The 15,001-nt window shown below is 38.8% G+C and overlaps 2 protein-coding genes across 2 annotated transcripts; one reads left to right on the top strand and one right to left on the bottom strand.

Annotated features, from left to right (window-relative positions):
• Positions 1-83: 83 nt before the first annotated feature.
• Positions 84-6,592, top strand: bzw1a (basic leucine zipper and W2 domains 1a). The gene is made up of 12 exons (XM_044110454.1): positions 84-259; positions 2,072-2,144; positions 2,222-2,398; positions 2,474-2,568; positions 2,640-2,705; positions 2,784-2,919; positions 3,334-3,443; positions 4,302-4,472; positions 4,548-4,694; positions 4,839-4,977; positions 5,063-5,185; positions 5,965-6,592. The coding sequence occupies exons 2-12, from the start codon at positions 2,081-2,083 to the stop codon at positions 5,994-5,996; spliced, it is 1,260 nt and encodes a 419-aa protein (XP_043966389.1). The 5' UTR covers positions 84-259; positions 2,072-2,080; the 3' UTR covers positions 5,997-6,592.
• On the bottom strand, positions 5,973-12,516 carry si:ch211-246m6.4 (transcription factor 15). Its single transcript, XM_044110455.1, has 2 exons — positions 11,505-12,516; positions 5,973-8,893 (listed from the first exon to the last, which is right to left on the bottom strand). Exons 1-2 carry the CDS (start codon positions 12,015-12,017, stop codon positions 8,858-8,860), a joined length of 549 nt encoding a protein of 182 aa, XP_043966390.1. The 5' UTR covers positions 12,018-12,516; the 3' UTR covers positions 5,973-8,857.
• Between the last annotated feature and the right edge of the window lie 2,485 nt (positions 12,517-15,001).

Raw genomic sequence — 15,001 nt, 5'->3', positions numbered from 1 at the left:
TTCAACTTTATTCAACTGATTTTCTTTATTCTTTCAGTTTGAGACACAATAAATTGAACATAAAACGTAAACTTTGAGCTTTGGGTGGATTGAAAGAGTTGGTAATCCTCCTTTTCTCATTCGCTTTAACCACGCATGCGCGGTGGGCGGAGCCAGCTGTAGTCTTGACGGGAAGGTCTTTTTATTTGGGCCGCTCAGAGACTCGACACTTGCTTCACTTCCCCTGGTTCACAACCGTTTTTTATCTGCATTAATTTCGGTGAGTATCCTCACCAGCAACCTCAAGTGTTCTCCAAACTATGGGTTGTTCATTTGGGCCGGCGGCATGTTCAACTAGTTGTTGTAAGTGAAGTTTAGAGGCTCTTTTGGAGCCGGGGGTTTTGGTCCACCGGAGGGCGAATCCTGTTTCCTCCAGTTCAGTTAGCTTACTGCTAGTATTAGCTGCGCTCACGCTTTCTTTAGCTCTGTTTCAAAAAAGTGTCACGGATTGGCGTGACATTGCGATGGCAGGTTGTGTTTATGTACAGACCAACTGTCCTTAGGTCTCCGTGAGGTTTGAACCGAAGAATGCTGGTGATGTAAGCCCGGTCAGTAATGCAGCAGGCCCGGCTAACAAACAGCGGCCCGGCGCATGGTGAGGCCCGTAGTTAGCTTGAGCTAATCCCTCAGTTAGCCGGCTTTAGTATGAAATGATCCCAGTTCACAAATGATCAGATTGTTCAAAAATATTCCTGATATCCTTCCTCGTTGGATTTATGCACAATTTCTTGTAAAATGGCCGAAAATGGCGACAGTTGTTCGAAATCACGATCCGACACCCACCAGCTCCATTGTACCTCCCATCTTCGCCTTTTGTCTGGCCCTCCTTCCTTTTGTGAGGCGCTTTGAAAGCCTCACCTGTAAGGAAAAAATAGACTTAAATCCGTTGTTTCGCGTCATTTTACATAAAATAACTTTTAAAACAGTTTTGTGGTGTGTTTTAAAACAATCTGATGGTAATTATGTTTCTGAGCGTTGAGCAAACTACTGTAAAGACCTTCGGTATAAAGACATGTTGGGGTCAGGTGGCACGATGTGACCCGAACTGCCCCGAAACTCAGGTCGCACCTGAAAAATATGACGACTTTTCTAATAATAGTGTTATAAATTAAATGTTGAGATAGTTAAAACATTTTAAATTAAGTTTAAACCTTTGTAGAACTAGATTATCAGTACCTGAATTTTGTTAAATTCAGCTACTGTAGAACATATTTTAATAATCATAATATTTTGATTATTACTCTTTTGCATAAGAACAGCTCTTTTTTTGTGACAATGTGAGTGAAACGGCAACAAAACATTTACATTTTCTTGTTTATTTCTATAACTGAAGTGTTAAAAACATAAATTTGTTTTGTATTGTAAAACATTTTCTCCTACATTACCTGTAGCAGATGTAACTCTTAAAATATCCAGCAAAATTGTTGAGTAAAAAGCTAAAAATTTTTTTTATAGTTTTCTAAAATCTAAAAAGCAACAATTTTTTCTTCTGCTGCCAAACTATATTAATATTTTAAATGTTATTTAAACAGATGTTTTTTTTAATCTTCTTGCCTGTTTTTCAGCAAGCTGATCAGCAGTGTGTAGTAACACAGCATGTGTGAAATTGTTTTAAAAACATTTAGAAAAGAGTAGTTTCCTCCTGAATTTGGTTTATTTTTATAACAAATTTACCAGGAGAGTTTTGTTTGTTTTGAGTAAAATCATCATCTTCCATCCAGTTTGTTCAGTTTCAGTTTAGCTGTTAATCAGAAATATTAAATCTTGTTGAGTTTAATAATTTTTTGTAAGGAAAACTAGTAATTTAAGTGTAAATCAAATGCCAAGTTGAGGCGTTTGAGCTGCTGTGTGATCAGTTTGAATATTGTCAGATTGTGTTGGAAGTGGATTGATCTGCATGCCCTTTCTATTCCTCAAGGTGGCGCTCTCCTTCATCGTTTATTGTTGAATAGAGCAGCAGAGTGTCTGAAAGGTATAAAGATGTTCTTCTGTTGTAGTTTGGTTGCTAACCGGCGTCTTCATCTCCTTGCAGGTGTCTTTTATGAATAATCAAAAGCAGCAAAAGCCAACGCTAACCGGCCAGCGTTTCAAAACGAGGAAAAGAGGTAACCGCTCTCCTCTTGGTGTTTCTTCCTCCCTTTCTCTTCCTCTGATTTAATGTTTTTATTTCTCCCCCTCGCAGATGAAAAGGAGAGATTTGACCCTACTCAGTTTCAAGAAAGTATCGTACAAGGCTTGAATCAAACTGGCACTGATTTGGAGGCGGTTGCAAAGTTCCTTGATGCCTCTGGCGCCAAACTCGACTACCGCCGGTATGCAGAGACACTCTTTGACATCCTGGTGGCCGGCGGCATGCTGGGTAAGTGTCAATGACCGGCTGCGGTGTGTGTTTGAGTTTCCTGAAAGCTAACCGGCGGCGGCGTGTGTCCTGCAGCACCAGGCGGGACGCTGTCTGACGACCTGACCCGCACCGAGTTCTGCCTCTTTACGGCGCAGGAAGACCTGGAGACCATGCAAGCCTACGCTCAGGTGAGACGCGACGCAGCGCTCCGGCGGGTTTAAGTGATGCACGCTGACGAGGTTTTTGTTCCTCTCAATAGGTTTTTAACAAGCTGATCAGGCGCTACAAGTACCTGGAGAAGGGCTTCGAGGAGGAGATCAAGAAGGTAAGGTGGCGCAGCTGATTATAGATGGAGTGGATTATTGCTGCAGCACCTGCTAACGCTGCGACTGTTTGTTTGCAGCTGCTGCTGTTTCTAAAGGGGTTCACTGAGTCTGAGCGCAACAAGCTGGCCATGCTGACCGGCATCCTGCTGGCCAACGGCAGCATATCCGCCTCCATCCTGATCAGCCTCTACAACGAGAACCTCGTCAAAGAGGGTGAGGCTGCAACCACTTTCTGCTGGGGTTCTCCACTTCCTGTTCCTGTGTTTGACCCGAATGTGCCCAAAACTTTCACTCAAGAGTAGAATTGCTTCAACATATTTTTACTCAAGTAAAAGTAAAAGGTACTTGGTAAAAAGTACTGATTATTTCATATTTAAAAACTACATATTTAGACACACCAAATTATAAAGTTAAGTGGAAATTTTGGTACTTAATGACAATAATTTATAAAAGTAATGAAAATAACAAAATAGTTTTTTACAAATCAGTTTTATTTTCAGTTTAAAACTGAAATAAAAATGAAAAATGCTCCTAAACCTTTATTTGTTTTCAATAAAAGAAGTTACTGTAGTAACTGTAATTGAGTAAAAGTAACTAGATTCTGCCCGGCTCTACTTCTGCTTCCAGGAGTTTCTGCAGCTTTTGCTGTCAAGCTGTTCAAGTCGTGGATCAACGAGAAGGACATCAACTCTGTGGCTGGCAGTCTGCGCAAAGTCGGCATGGACAACAGGCTGATGGTAAAACGCTGCAGAGTCACCGGAGCTGCTCTCTGTCTCCTGTAACCATGGAAACGCCCAGTGTTTTTACAGAAGAGCCACCTGAAATCCAGATGTTAACCTGATATCTGAATATTTAGCTGAAAATCAACATTATTTTTAAAATGTTGAGGCAACTGAACTGTATTTATAAGAAAAGTTGCTCCTGGTGAATCTAGATGAAGCAGATTAACATTTAATTTGTCAATAAATAACAAGCTAATTTATTATGTAAATATATTCCACATGGGTTTAACTGCAGATTTAACCTTTTCTGTTGAGGTTAACTCCAAAATATTCATTCTAAAAGAAGTTGGCTACAAACGCTGATTATGTCAAAGTAGAAGGAACAAATTAGCACAAATTAACTGCAGGTCTGAACTTCTCTTTTCAGGTTTACCTCTGAAATAGTTCACTGTGAAATAGGTTGGCTACAAAGATTATTTATATCATACTCAAGGATGTAAATGGAAAGTTAAGTGAAAGGAAGAAATTTGCACAAGCTAACAGTTGGTCTGGACTTCTCTGTTCAGGTCAAATGCAGCATTTTATTTGTGAATCAGGAATTAAATACTTACATATATGACTTACAAATTAATTTGTCTTAATTGCGAAATAAAATTTAGATTTTTTAAAATTATATTTAAATAGCTCCTTCTGTGTTTTATGACCTAAACAACAAACCTCACCAAACCTTTTTGTCGACATCAGATAGTTAAATTACGATGATGTTAGCTAACAAGGCTAAATAGCTTCCATGTTTCACAATTTTCCAGCAGTTTGTCCTTAGCTGCGTCTGACCTCGCCTACTTTGGGACGGTTTTATTTTTTTTCCTTCAGGAACTCTTTCCTGCCAACAAACGGAGCTGTGAGCATTTTTCTAAGTACTTCACCGACGCCGGGCTGAAGGAGCTGTCCGACTTCGCCCGCAACCAGCAATCCATCGGCGCACGCAAGGAGCTGCAGAAGGAGCTCCAGGAAATGATGTTGCGTGGAGACCCTCAGAAAGAGGTGAGCTTTCTCCTGCTGTAACTCCACCCACAGCGAGGGCGAACGGGCGGTAACCAGGTGGTGTTTGTTCTTCAGATCATCACCTTCACCAGGGAGGAGATGAAGAAGGCGGGCCTGTCAGAGCAGGCCATGATTGGCATCATCTGGACCAGCGTGATGAGCTGCGTGGAGTGGAACAAGAAGGAAGAGCTGGTGACCGAACAAGCCATCAAACACTTGAAGGTGAGCCTCAGGGAAAGTATCTTTGAAGAACGTATCACGATTTAGCAGTCTACAGCTCCAACTACTATGACCAAAACAGAGATGTTTAAGTAAAAATAATGCAGAATTTTGTGGTAAAATTTCCTGTAAATCTTTTTTTTGAAGCAATACAGCCCTCTGCTGAAAGCCTTCACCTCCCAGGGTCTGTCTGAGCTCAGCCTGCTGCTGAAGATCCAGGAGTACTGCTATGACAACATCCACTTCATGAAGGCGTTTCAGAAGATCGTGGTGCTCCTCTACAAAGGTCTGAGTCACCGCCTTTTGTTTTCCGTTGTGTTAAGTCTGAGTCGAAGCAGGCGCTTTGAGAAACTCTGTCTTCCGTCTCCCAGCTGACGTATTGAGCGAAGAGGCCATAATGAAGTGGTACTCTGAAGCCCACGTCGCCAAGGGGAAGAGCGTTTTCCTCGAGCAGATGAAAAAATTTGTCGAGTGGCTGAAGAACGCAGAGGAAGGTACGTTAGCTTAGTGGCTGATTTACTGAGCTTTCTAGAAAAAGACCAATTAAAAGAAAATGAATGTACATCCTGACCATAATTGATGCCCCGTTTTCACAGATTGATAAAAACTCATGAAATAGCGTAGCAAGCTGTAGAGACCAGGCCTCAGATTTCTAATAAACTTGTATCTTTGTTCTTCTTGACTTTATTTAAAACTTTTTACAAATACCAAAAATAACCTTGATATTCAAACACATAGAACCATGTCGCATAACGCTAATATTTAAACAAATGACGTTGGCTTGTGTTTCAACAATAAAGTTTCCTACTTCACTGACTTCAATCAGTTTTGTAGCATTAGCTTATAACAGTAATGCAGCTAATGCTCCAATCTACATGCTAATGGTTTGTCTACAAGCTGTTTCTTTAAAGCTTTTGGAGTATCTTTAGTTCTTAAAACCAAGCAAATATTAGGGTTTCTAAATTCTACCATTTTTATTGTCGTTATCCTTTCCAATTAAACTGGAAAGCTTCAACTTCTCACAACTCTCCCAATCTCTTCATATTCATATGAAAAAACCCGTTATCGGCCAAAGTTCCTCACATCCACTTTGAAAGCTGGTAGTTGTAGCATCATGATGTGAAAACTGACCCAAAATCATCAGGTGTTATCTAGAAAGCTAATGAGGATTTTATCTTTTCCTTTGTACAGAATGTATCAAAATAAACGTTGCAACATGGCCTCAAGTGGCTCCCAAAGCTTTTACTAAAAAACCTGATTTTCTTTTCTGCAGAGTCTGAATCTGATGAAGAGGAGGCGGACTGAAATCTTCATCACCAGACGAGCTTTTCCAGTTTTTTTGTTCTGTTTTGTTTTGTAGCAGCAGGAGCAGTAGAATGTCTTGGCCCTTCCTCTTCTACCTCCTGTTACTGATTTCTCTCCACACTCACCTCTGCCACCGAAACATTGCAGTAGTAATTAAAAGCAAACGGTCCTGGAGGAGCCTCGGCTCCGCCGGGGAATCAGAAAAGCCAGGAATTCTTCCCTATTTTCTCGATTCGTCTCCAACGCCTTCTGTAGTCCGGATCCAAGGATTCGATGTAATCTCAGCCTCTTGGTTCTGAAGCAGGATTGGGTTTACATTTAAGGTAAAGTCGTGCGACTGCAAGGCTGACAAATGTCATCGGTCTTGCCAAAGTTTTTTTTGTCCTGCTTTATTTAACTTTTTTTTTTTCTTTTGGCAAACTCAGTTTATTTTTATTTCCACTTTTTTCCCGTTTCTGCTCAGTCCGTCTGAGGAAACGCCCCAACCGCCCTGTAAAATGCCTCGCCAGCTACCTGACTATCGTCAGTTTATACTTTCTTTAATCTGATATAAACCAGTTTCACTTTTTTATGAAATAAAGATTATTGAAACGCTATTTTCTGTTTTTGTTTTATTTTACTGCAATAAATCAAATGTTGTGAAGTTCATAAAAGTACAAAGGTTTCCACAAGCTATAACCAGTTCTGATTGGTCTGATCAGATCACCCATCGTTATCAGGCTCCTCCCACTTACTTAATCTGCTTTGCTACTTTATTAATTCATTTATCCATAGGTGCTTATAGGAAATATTGTAAACAATATATAGATTTACTAAAATATAAAACATCAGTGTACATTAAAAATTGTGGTATTGATGAAACTTTACTAGCTGATTAGTGATTGGTTAGTCAAAAACTCTTCAGATTACTATTGGAAAGAAATGTACAAAGACAGGTTGATAAAGTTTATTTTTTCATACAAAAATACATTTTTCTTCAAGCAGTTTCATTCAATGTGCAAAGGACAGACGTGTCTGACATTCAAGTATTTGTGACAGTCCTGTTCCTAATTTTGATCAGAGGTAGGCCTTCGTATTTAAAACATAGATCTGAGGTAGAGAGCAAAATTTCCCAGTAATAGTTTAGTGCTGTATTATAAATATCAAAGGGATCCACTTGAGTTTAATATCACATTTTAAATTCTCCATAAAAGTGCAAAAGGCAGTCTGATGCTTATCATGTGCTGTTAAAGTGACTGTGCAGCATTGCAGTAGTAAACTTTTCAACACTTTAGGCTAATATGTCTGAACAGTGCTGTGAAGTCAAGTTACGACTAATCATAAACATTTTTGAAGCAGGTTAAGAAAATCCCCACAATAAAAATGTCACATTTGTAAACATCTGAGTTTCTGATATGTCAGAATCAAAGTTATAAACCTGCCTTTTCTTAAATAAAAGATGTTTGCTAGCTATTGATGTGTGCTGGCTATTGAACATGTTCTCTTTCATAGATGTCCAACTTAGGAAAATATTTTAATCTCTCCAACTTGCAACCAGAAAATATGACATTGACATATAAAACAAATGTACAATTAATCTACCACTGCATGTAGTAGGCTAGCTAGCTTCAGTGCAGCCAATTTGATATATTGAAAACTAGCTAGCTTCAGTGTAGCTAACTAGCTAGCTACATTGACGTTTTGGTTAAGAATAAACAAATTTGTTTAAAATTTTCACTTCCATTTCTTTCACATGAACACATTCATTTTGTTAGCACAATGTAATTTTTTAATTCCTCTGCTTCCAAGTCAAATAATTTTCAATAGGCATAAATGAAGGTTCATATTTCAGTCTACAATAAAATCAACTCAGTTTTGGACACACTGAACTGAACAGCACTTTATAGAATAGAGAAAAATTAGAAATTATGAGTTTTGTGATCGGGAAGAGGCAGTCGTATACATTATTCTACATTGTTAGAAATATAGGGAGAGGTTTGTTGCAGTTTCATTTGTGCATAGGCATAGTTGGAAGGATTTAATTAACAGTTTTAAATTATTTGGTGTAGATGTCAGAATTGCCAACTAAATGCCACAAGAGGAATAAGACCTGGTAATGACACTCCATACCAGTAGGTGGCAGTAATGCAAAACAGATACCAAACAGGATAGCAGCTGGGGAGAAATACAGTTGGACACTCTACTGGTTTAGAGCAACAATTAAAGCTAACAGCCATGTTTTTGTTCAGTGAACCTGTAGACAACTCACTCAGGTACAAGGAAGACCCAGAACCTTTGTCCTGCAAGGAACAACAGGCCAGCCAACCCGTCTCTTTAGGTAACCAATTGATTTTCTCCTACAGTTGGTGGTTTTGTACCTTGTTGATTGGTAGAATATCAGTGTGTCCAATTCTTTATCAAGTATGTTGAGAACTTCCACTAATGGTTGTTGGGGAATAAAGTTAAACCATTTCACTGCCCGGTTCTGTAAGTGTTGCAGTTACTTACGTCCACCACTAGAGGCAGTAGTAATGGACAGCCTTCTTACTGCTGAAGGCAGCCACCAGTAAACTGACAGCAACTACTGCACTGAAGGTGACCAGCTTGTTTTTAGGAGTTACGCTTGGTGGTGGTGGGCCATGGGGTAGTTTGTACTATCGGTGGGGACCAAAATAGCCCCACGTCAGGTGCAGCTGCGCAGAAGGGCTCAGGTTACGTGTCAGTCAAAACACTGAGGTTCAGAAGCTCACCAAGCTGGACAGAAAGTGCTCAAAAAAAGTCATGTTTGTCCTGTAGTATGTTTAAAAAAAATAAATATGTATTTACAAAGTTTAGACTGTAAACATCAGGTGGACTCCGGGTCTGTCCAGAGCTGCTTCGTTTCACACTGAAGAAGAGTGTTTCCCTCCATCTCTGAGCTGTGGAGATAAAGACACAGTTTTTTTAACCAACATTGTGTATTTAAATGTGTTTATAAAGACGTTGGTTCCTACAGGATGAGATGAAATGCATAAATTTATTATTTTTATAGATGTTTTTGTTTGGGTTTGGGTTTTATTTTGTCAGATATTATGCACTGGTATTAACATATGCCAAAAATTTAAAGTTATAAACTTAAAACTACAATAGATTCAAGAAATAGTACATAAACAACTATCAGCTGAGTAAAGAGGCAAGCTAAGGGGATAAAAACCATCAAAGTTGGTAACAAAGATAGTATTTTCATATTTAGTTGTCATATTGGATGGTAAACTTCAGCTGTCATAGTTCCTCCCCCACCTGTTTCTGACCGCTGGTAACTTCTCTACGTTTTTCTTATGGTAATCAAAGATTTTTTAGATTGTCTTAACTGAATCTTGTAAATTAATGACTTTACATGTTTAATATTTAATATGTTCACTGTGGTTTTCATCCCGACCTGTGACAAATTCTTCTTCTTCTTTTCTTTTCATTTTGCAGTTTTATTTTAAACTCCTGATTTTACTGGTCAGGCTGGGGCAGCTGGAGACGAACAGGAAGAAGCAGCTCCTTTCTGTATTCTGGCGTAACAGGTATGGAATCTAGTGTACGCTATGACCATTTAAATTATACTTCATTGTTTTAATAATTTAATCTCTAAAATGCGTAAAATATGTGTGTGTTTATCATGAATACAAGTTTTCAAATAATAACTTTTGCATTTAATTGTTTATTTAATACATTATTGACAATTAATGATACATATTTGAGCTTGCTCATGTAAATATATATCTCATTAACTCTTTAGTAATTATCAGGAACCAGATGGAGTAAAATTTGTATATGTAATTTTTATATTGAGGTTTTATGGAAATTTCAACCATTTGAAAAAAATTTTGTGGTCAATAAAAATAATTTTATAGTTCTAAAAATAAAATACAGCTAAACTGAGAAACAACTTTAACATCCTCCACATTTTCAGTTAGCATTAGCAAAATATGCTTCTTCTTCTTCTTCCTGTGACATCATCACAGTAGGCCAACGATGATGAGCTCTAAGTGTGATTTAAAAAACGCGTTTTAATCGTTTTAAATATTCATCCCAGCTGATGAAAAATTGTAGAAATGGGTTTATTTTGTTCTTATTCATCATAATTGTGTTCCTGGTGATAAAATATGCGAGATAATATTAATAAAAAATTTTCATAATTTGAAAATAAGTTTTTTGAATTCAGTTAGATAATGAAAAAATATATGAATAAATTTTAAAGAATTGTGTTTTTCATTTCATGATCAAAAATTAAACCCTGTTGTATTTTAATGTAAAATCTGAAAAACAAGCAGCAGAACCTTATTCTGCAGCCATCATTCACTGACTGTAGGTGGCACTTTTTCTTGCTGTAAATGACAAAAAACAAGTAGGAAAGTATTTAAAAAGATCATTTAAATGTTTGAATTTGGGCAAAAATTATAATAAATAAATAAATAAAACAGATAAATTAGAGAAGTTTTAAGTACCAACAAAATTAAACCAAAATTGTATTTCAACTGGAAAAACTAAATGATTTATTCTTTTTTGGAGGCTGGAATCAAAATTTCCTTTTTAGGGGGGATTTTTTTTTACGTTTTGTTTGATTATTGGGTTCAAACAGATGAGTAGAAATGTAATTTCTTTTCTTTTTATATTTAAAAAAATAATAAAAACAAAATGATTCCTAAATGGGCTTTCTACTACACTTCAGATTTGTTCAATTATTTAGTTTTTTTCCACCATAAATGATAAACAACACACGATACAATAAACATTTTCATGATTGTTTTTTTTTTTATAATCATACATATATGGTACATAACTTTTTGTATTTTAATGTAATATTTAAGTTTTGAAGCAATTATTTTTAAAAGTACTCGCACTTTTTAAAAAAGTATTTTCCTTTTCTTTCTGCTGAGAGCCATAGTCAGACTAGAGATGCACCGATTGCGGTTTTCTGGCCGATCTTTTAAAAAGCCTGACCTGCCGATTCACATTTTCTAGCCACTGAATGAAGAACAAACTTATTTTAACCAAAAACTCACCAGACACAGTTCAGTTTTGTTAAAAATTTTATTGAGTTTTTTATTAAAAGAAACTGATTTGGAAACATTTTCAGTTGCCTGATTTTATTAAATTTTTTAGTTTTTTATGCATTATCGTCATTTTGTACTTAAATACCAAAATTTGCACTTAACTTTATATTTTAGTCCGTCTGATGATGTAATTTTTAAATATTAAATGATTGATAATTTGATTAGTTACTCAGTAGTTGAGTAGACTTTTTAACAAATACTTTTGTCTGAGTAATTGGATGGCTACTTTTTACTTGAGTAAAAATATGTTGAAGTAGTTCTACTCTTACTTGAGTATAATTTTTGAGTTCTCTGCTCTCTTCTGCTCACAGGAGAGCATAAGAGGGCAGAGGTTAATTTTTAGATCTTTGCTGAGGTAGATGGGCCTCACATGTATCGGCCGAATCGGCGGACCGATAAATCGGTGCACCGTCTCTCGGACCCTGCGGTCCAGAAAGCGCCCCACCTGTTTCCTCTGGTTGCTGAGGCAGAAGGTGCAGATGGGCCGCAGGGAGGGGCCACTGAGCGGCGCGGGGCCGTGCAGGATCATGTCCTGGTACCGGAGGCAGGGCTGCCCGTCCCGGCAGTCCTCCCCCAGCAGCAGCACGTTGGCCAGGTGGGAGATGTAGCTGGAGGCCAGGCGCAGCGTCTCTATCTTGGACAGCTTCCGGTCCACGGGCTCGGTGGGGATGAGCGTCCGCAGCGCGTTGAAGGCCGTGTTCACGCTGTGCGTCCTGTCCCGCTCCCGCGCGTTCGCCGCCTGCCGCTGTTTGCTGACGCCGGACAGCCGCGCGTCTCTGCCGCTGCCCACGCCGCTCCTGCGACGCCGCCTCCTCCGCGCCGCGCCCGGGCAGCCGCCCTCCGCCTCCAGTCTCTCCCCGGACTCCCGGGGTGGGCTGCAGCCGCCCGTGGACTTCCCATCGGAGCTGTCCGTGTCGGTATCCAGCTCGGAGGCGCAGCCGTCTGTGCGGGACTTCATCCTTCCGCTACTCTGCGCCGAATCCCGCCGAGCTGCGGCACTTTATCCGGCGGGTGAAAATAGCCCCGGCGGGGACGGGGCTCAGCAGCTGCCGCCGATCCGGTGACCGAACCGAGCGGGCTGCATACCATTTCTGCAGAATGACGGCTGCTTTCTGGGTCACGGCCAGCGCGCCGCGGAAGGGGGGAGACAGGTGGAGGAGGAGGGGAGGCACCTGTTGTGGTCTGGAGGATGGAGTCTAAATTAGACTCCACAGTTTTCATGCTGGTTCAACTTTTCCCACAACTAAAAACCTGAAAACTGCTGGGAATTTATGACGTCAGGACAGTACAACGGCCTGTTAGGGACATGATAGACAGAAGAAATAAGAATGGAGGAAAAAATTTCTGCCAAAATAGCACAGAAATGTTCAGATTAATCTCAGAAATTGTAGAGTATTTTAAAGTAATGTTCAAGTTAGAAAAGTAGAAAATTTGCAAGAAAAAAAACATGAAAATTTATGAATTTCAGGTGAAGCATTTTCCACTTGTGGAAATTTTCAGCTTTTGACACTTAGAAAATTTGCAAATAAAAAAAAAATTAAAACGTTTGAGTTGCAAAAGTCAAATATTTGCAATTTTTGAAACTAAAAATAATTTCAGTTTTTTTCTTGCAAATTCCAACCTCTTGAAACTCAGAAATTATGTAAAAAAAAATAGGAAATTTCCGACGTTCAAAAGTTTAAATAAATAAATAAATAAATAAAAAATTTTGAAACTCAAAAATTTCCAACAATTTTGAGATTAATCTCAAAATCTGAGGGGCTTCTCCTCTTGCAAAATTTTGACTAAAAAATTAAAATCTTTTTCCTTATTTCTCAGATTAATCAAATTTTTCAACGTTTTTTAAGTGTAAACTTACTACCTTTGTCTATTTGAAGAAAACTTGGAGTAATGTTGATTGTTTTCCTGAATGTCTTCATATTTTATGTAACTGAAATGTGTTTGATGTGTTTAGCACGGTGGTAGCAGCATCATGATAGGTGATCTTGACATGATCAAATTCAAAAATACTTTGTTTTCTTCCACAAATGGAAATTAAATGTCAAAAAAATCATCTGAGAATCTTTAGTGATGTGAGAAGGAAGGATCTCCTGTAGCAGTCAGTCTTCCAACGAATCTCAAGAAGCCTCTGACTGAAGATCATTGCTTTGACTCACAGCTGTCATGACCTGCTAACAGCTCCATAGTAACACCATCAGCTCGGCTAATCCTCCTCCTTTGCCGCTCCTCTTTAAATCTTTCTAGAAAGTCGAGCAGAAAGACGTTGGAGTAGGGGATTAAAATACACAGTAGAGATGGTTTGAACTTCCTCCTCTGTAACTCTTCTGGGTTTCGGGGTCAACGGTCAGGTATTATTGGATGCTACGTTTGTGATGATAATCAGCTGCACTCTGTTTTATAAACAGTTTATAATTGGAGGTTAGAGTTTAAAATTTGTTGGTTTTTCCCCAGAAATCTAATCAATCAATCAATCAATCAATCAATCAATCAATCAAACTTTATTTGTATAGCACATTTCAGCAGCAAGGCATTTCAAAGTGCTTTACATCAAATCAAACACAAAAACACAATGCAACATAGAATCAACAATCAAAACAGAACATCAAGTCAGATTCCGTCAATAAATTTGCAATTGATTACGTTTCAAATACAACTCTAAACAAGTGGGTTTTTAGTTGAGATTTAAAGAAAGTCAGTGTTTCAGCTGTTTTACAGTTTTCTGAAAGTTTGTTCCAGATTTTTGGTGCATAGATGCTAAATGCCGCTTCTCCTCGTTTGGTTCTGGTTCTGGGGATGCAGAGCAGATCAGAACCAGAACCTGAGAGTTCTGGAAGGTTGATACAACAGCAGCAAATCTTTAATGTATTGTGGTGCTAAACCATTCAAACTAACAACAGTATTTTAAAATCTATTCTTTGAGCTACAGGGAGCCAGTGGAGGGACTTTAAAACTGGTGTTATGTGCTCTATCTTCCTGGTTTTAGTCAGAACTCCAGCAGCAGCATTCTGGGTCAGCTGCAGCTGTTTGATTGATATGTTGGACAGACCTGTGAAGACGCCGTTACAATAATCAATGTGACTGAAGATAAACGCATGGATGAGTTTCTCTAGATCTGGCTGAGACATTAGTCCTTTAATCCTGGAAATGTTCTTCAGGTGATAGAAGGCCGTCTTTGTAACTGTCTTTATGTGGCTCTGAATGTTCTGGTCAGAGTCCATCACTACTCCCAGGTTTCGGGCCTGATCGCTGATTTTTATTTGTAATAACTGAAGCTGTTCACTGACTAGATATATAACTTTAGATCTATAACTCTAGATCTATAACTCTAAATCTATAACTCTAGATCGTTCCTCTTTAGGTCCAAAAATAATAACTTCAGTTTTGTTTCTGTTCAGCTGGAGGAAGTTTTGGCACATCCACACAGTTATCTGTTCTAAGCATCTGTTCAGTGATTGGATGGGGTCAAAGGTCACCTGGTGACATCGTAATGTAGAGCTGTGTGTCATCTGCATAGTTATGGTAGCTAATATTATTTCCTGTTATAACCTGAGCCAGTGGGAGCATATAAATATTGAATAAGAGGGGTTCTAGGATTGAACCTTGGGGTACCCCGCATGTGACCTTTGACCTCTTTGATGAGAAGTTTCCAATTGAAACAAAGAAATCCCTGTTCTTTATGTAAGATTCAAACCAGTTAAGCACTGGACCGGAGAGTCCGACCCAACTCTCCAGTCGATTCAAACCCTCGGCATGATGCTGCTACCACCATGCTTCACAGTTGCTGCAGTACACACAGACGTATTGTTTTGTGTTAAACAGAACCTTATTGCGGTCCAGTTGTTTTAAATTCCTCTCCAGCTGTTTGATTAGTGCATCCTTCACTCAGATAGCATGAACCCCAGTCCGCCATGGATCCTCCTCCTCAGCGTGTTTGTGTTTGTT

Source organism: Gambusia affinis, linkage group LG24, assembly GCF_019740435.1.
Source record: "Gambusia affinis linkage group LG24, SWU_Gaff_1.0, whole genome shotgun sequence".
Classification (NCBI taxonomy): domain Eukaryota; kingdom Metazoa; phylum Chordata; class Actinopteri; order Cyprinodontiformes; family Poeciliidae; genus Gambusia; species Gambusia affinis.
Note: the sequence above shows the minus strand (reverse complement) of the source record. Positions and strands in the feature narration are given on the sequence as shown.

What these genes read in the sequence shown, in the direction of transcription:
- bzw1a (XM_044110454.1), top strand. Translation starts at nt 2,081, where the DNA reads ATGAATAATCAAAAGCAGCAAAAGCCAACGCTAACCGGCCAGCGTTTC. An exon ending in TTTCAAAACGAGGAAAAGAG is followed by an intron (nt 2,145 to 2,221) that starts GTAACCGCTCTC and finishes TCCCCCTCGCAG; the next exon opens with ATGAAAAGGAGAGATTTGAC. An exon ending in CGTGGTGCTCCTCTACAAAG is followed by an intron (nt 4,978 to 5,062) that starts GTCTGAGTCACC and finishes TCCGTCTCCCAG; the next exon opens with CTGACGTATTGAGCGAAGAG.
- si:ch211-246m6.4 (XM_044110455.1), bottom strand. Translation starts at nt 12,017, where the DNA reads ATGAAGTCCCGCACAGACGGCTGCGCCTCCGAGCTGGATACCGACACG. An exon ending in TCAGCAACCAGAGGAAACAG is followed by an intron (nt 8,894 to 11,504) that starts GTGGGGCGCTTT and finishes TTATCTCCACAG; the next exon opens with CTCAGAGATGGAGGGAAACA.